The 2,436-nt window shown below is 46.9% G+C and overlaps 1 protein-coding gene across 1 annotated transcript; it reads right to left on the bottom strand.

The window, feature by feature from the left end:
• Positions 1–691: 691 nt before the first annotated feature.
• On the bottom strand, positions 692–1,633 carry LOC110309777 (olfactory receptor 10G3-like). The gene has a single exon (XM_021182515.1). It carries the CDS (start codon positions 1,631–1,633, stop codon positions 692–694), a length of 942 nt encoding a protein of 313 aa, XP_021038174.1.
• Between the last annotated feature and the right edge of the window lie 803 nt (positions 1,634–2,436).

Genomic DNA, 2,436 nt, shown 5'->3' on the forward strand with positions numbered 1-2,436 from the left:
TGGAGGCAAGAGCTAGTGCAGACTCCAAGGAGGGGAGCTGCTTACTGTCTTTTTCTCAATTTGCTTTCTTTCTTTCTTTCTTTTTTTTTTTAAAGATTTATTTATTTATTATATGTAACTACACTGTAGCTGTCCTCAGACGCTCCAGAAGAGGGCACCAGATCTCATTACGGATGGTTGTGAGCCACCATGTGGTTGCTGGGATTTGAACTCTGGACCTTTGGAAGAACAGTCGGGTGCTCTTACCCACTGGGCCATCTCACCAGCCCCTCAATTTGCTTTCTTATAGAAGCTAGAAACAAGAGCCTAAGGGTAGCACCACCCATAGTGACCTAGGTCTTCCCACATCAACAATCTATCATGAAGATATATCATAGGCTTGCTCAGTCTGATGGAGCCATTTTTTTCAGTTAAAATTCCCACTTCCCATATGAATCTAACTTGTGTCAGGTTGACACGGAATCTAGCCAGCACACATAACATCTTTTTTTTATGGCCGCTGGGAGTTGTTTGTCTGAGGAGAAACTAAGAATGGTTAGGAGGTTGTGCTTTCCCTTCATCTATGTTCCATCTCATTGTGTGGATCTGTGTGGCAGGCTCCACCAATGAGAAAAAAAACAGGAAGCCTTGCTGAAACCCAAACGCAAGACTAAGTGGAAACCCAGGTGTCTCCTCAGAAGAGGAGAGGTGCTCAGCCCCCATTCTTAGTGCTTTGGCCTCCTACCATTCTCCTCAAGGCCATCTTCACCTCCTGGTTCCTCAGGGTGTAGATGAGGGGATTGAGGAACGGTGTGATGGCTGTGGGGAAGAGAGCAGCCGCCCCATCCAGGATTCCGTGGCTGTCAGGTCGCAGGTAGGTGAAGGCACAGGGCACATAGTACACGGTAACCATGGTTACATGAGCTCCACATGTTGAGAAGGCCCTTCGTCTCCCATCAGCTGTGCGGATTCTCAGGATGGCACGAATGATATAGATGTAGGAAAGAAGGATCAGAGAGAAGCAACTGGCGACCACCACTCCAATGTCCACAAAGGTGAACAACTCATTGATTGTGGTATCTGCACAGGCTAGCTTCAGCACTGCAGGAATGTCACAGAAGAAGTAATCTACCTGATTGGGACCACAGTAGGGCAAGCGGAAGGTTAGGATGGTTTGGATTGCTCCATGGATTAAGCCAGCCACCCAAGCTCCAGCCACCAGCAAGGTACTCAACTTAGCAGACATGAGGACTGGGTAACGCAGGGGTTGGCATATGGCCAGGTACCTGTCATAGGCCATAGTGGTATAGAGATAACATACAGTACTGCCCAGAAAGTGGTAGAAATAAAGCTGTGCCACACATCCCCCAAATGGGATGGGCTTAATGCCTGGAGTGAAGTTCATCATGAGGCGGGGGACAATGATGTTAGAGATGCCCATGTCGATGACAGAGAGTGCACCAAGGAAGATGTACATGGGGCGAGCATGGAGCTGCGTGTCGGTGCAGACAGTGATTAGGATGATCATGTTCCCCAGCTGAGTCAGGATGTAGATCAGCAAAAAGAACACAAACAGGAATGTCCTCAGCCTGGGAGGGTGGGGGACCCCTGTGAGGATGAACTCAGTCAAGACTGTATAGTTGACTCTTTCCATCTTTGAGAGATCTAGAGAACAGACAATCAGGGGTTAGCATAAATGACATGCAAGTTGGGGGGACTAAAGGAGACTGTGAAAACCTGGGGCAGTGATGGGGAAGTTCTGTGGAGCTGTGACCAGTGTGGAGGACCTGTGTTCTCTGCTCTCTGAAAGCTCACTGGCATAGAGCTGTGCTCACTCATGCTCTTTTGTAGCTGCTTTAAAGTGATGCAGCAGTCACAGGGAGTTGCTATGTCCTACAAAATCTACACTGTTGACTTTCTTGACCTTTAGAAGTTTGTAATCGAGGCTTTGAACACTGGAAACTTCCATTAACCTGTAAACCAATGACCGACTATTGTTCAGGACATGTAGCCTCTTCCGTGAATGCTGGACTGTGCCTTCCAACCACTCCTCATGCTTGCCTGTCCAGCAGTTTTCTGTTTTACTGAACTTCGTTTTTCACAAATATAACTTAGTAAACAGTGATATTAGAGGCTGCTTTCTAGCCTCTGGGCTTCTTCTCAGTCCTCAAAGAGTCTAAATTGGTGTTACTATCCTGTTTCAAAACCTAGATGTAGTTTGGTGAGATGACTTCTTGGATTAAAGCATGAGCGATGCAATTCTGATGACCTGAGTTTAATACCCAGAATTGACATTTGAAAGTCCGATGAAGTACTGTGTGTACAGTACTATGCATACAGTACTGTGGATACAGTACTGTGCATTTGTGTTTACAGCACTCCACAACAGAATTGCCTAAAGCTGCTCGGCCAGCATACAGCACAGTACCTGACCAAGGTGGAAGGGCAAGAATTGAT

The sequence above is a fragment of the Mus caroli genome, unplaced genomic scaffold (assembly GCF_978045245.1).
Source record: "Mus caroli unplaced genomic scaffold, Mus_caroli_1 scaffold_12, whole genome shotgun sequence".
Classification (NCBI taxonomy): Eukaryota; Metazoa; Chordata; class Mammalia; order Rodentia; family Muridae; genus Mus; species Mus caroli.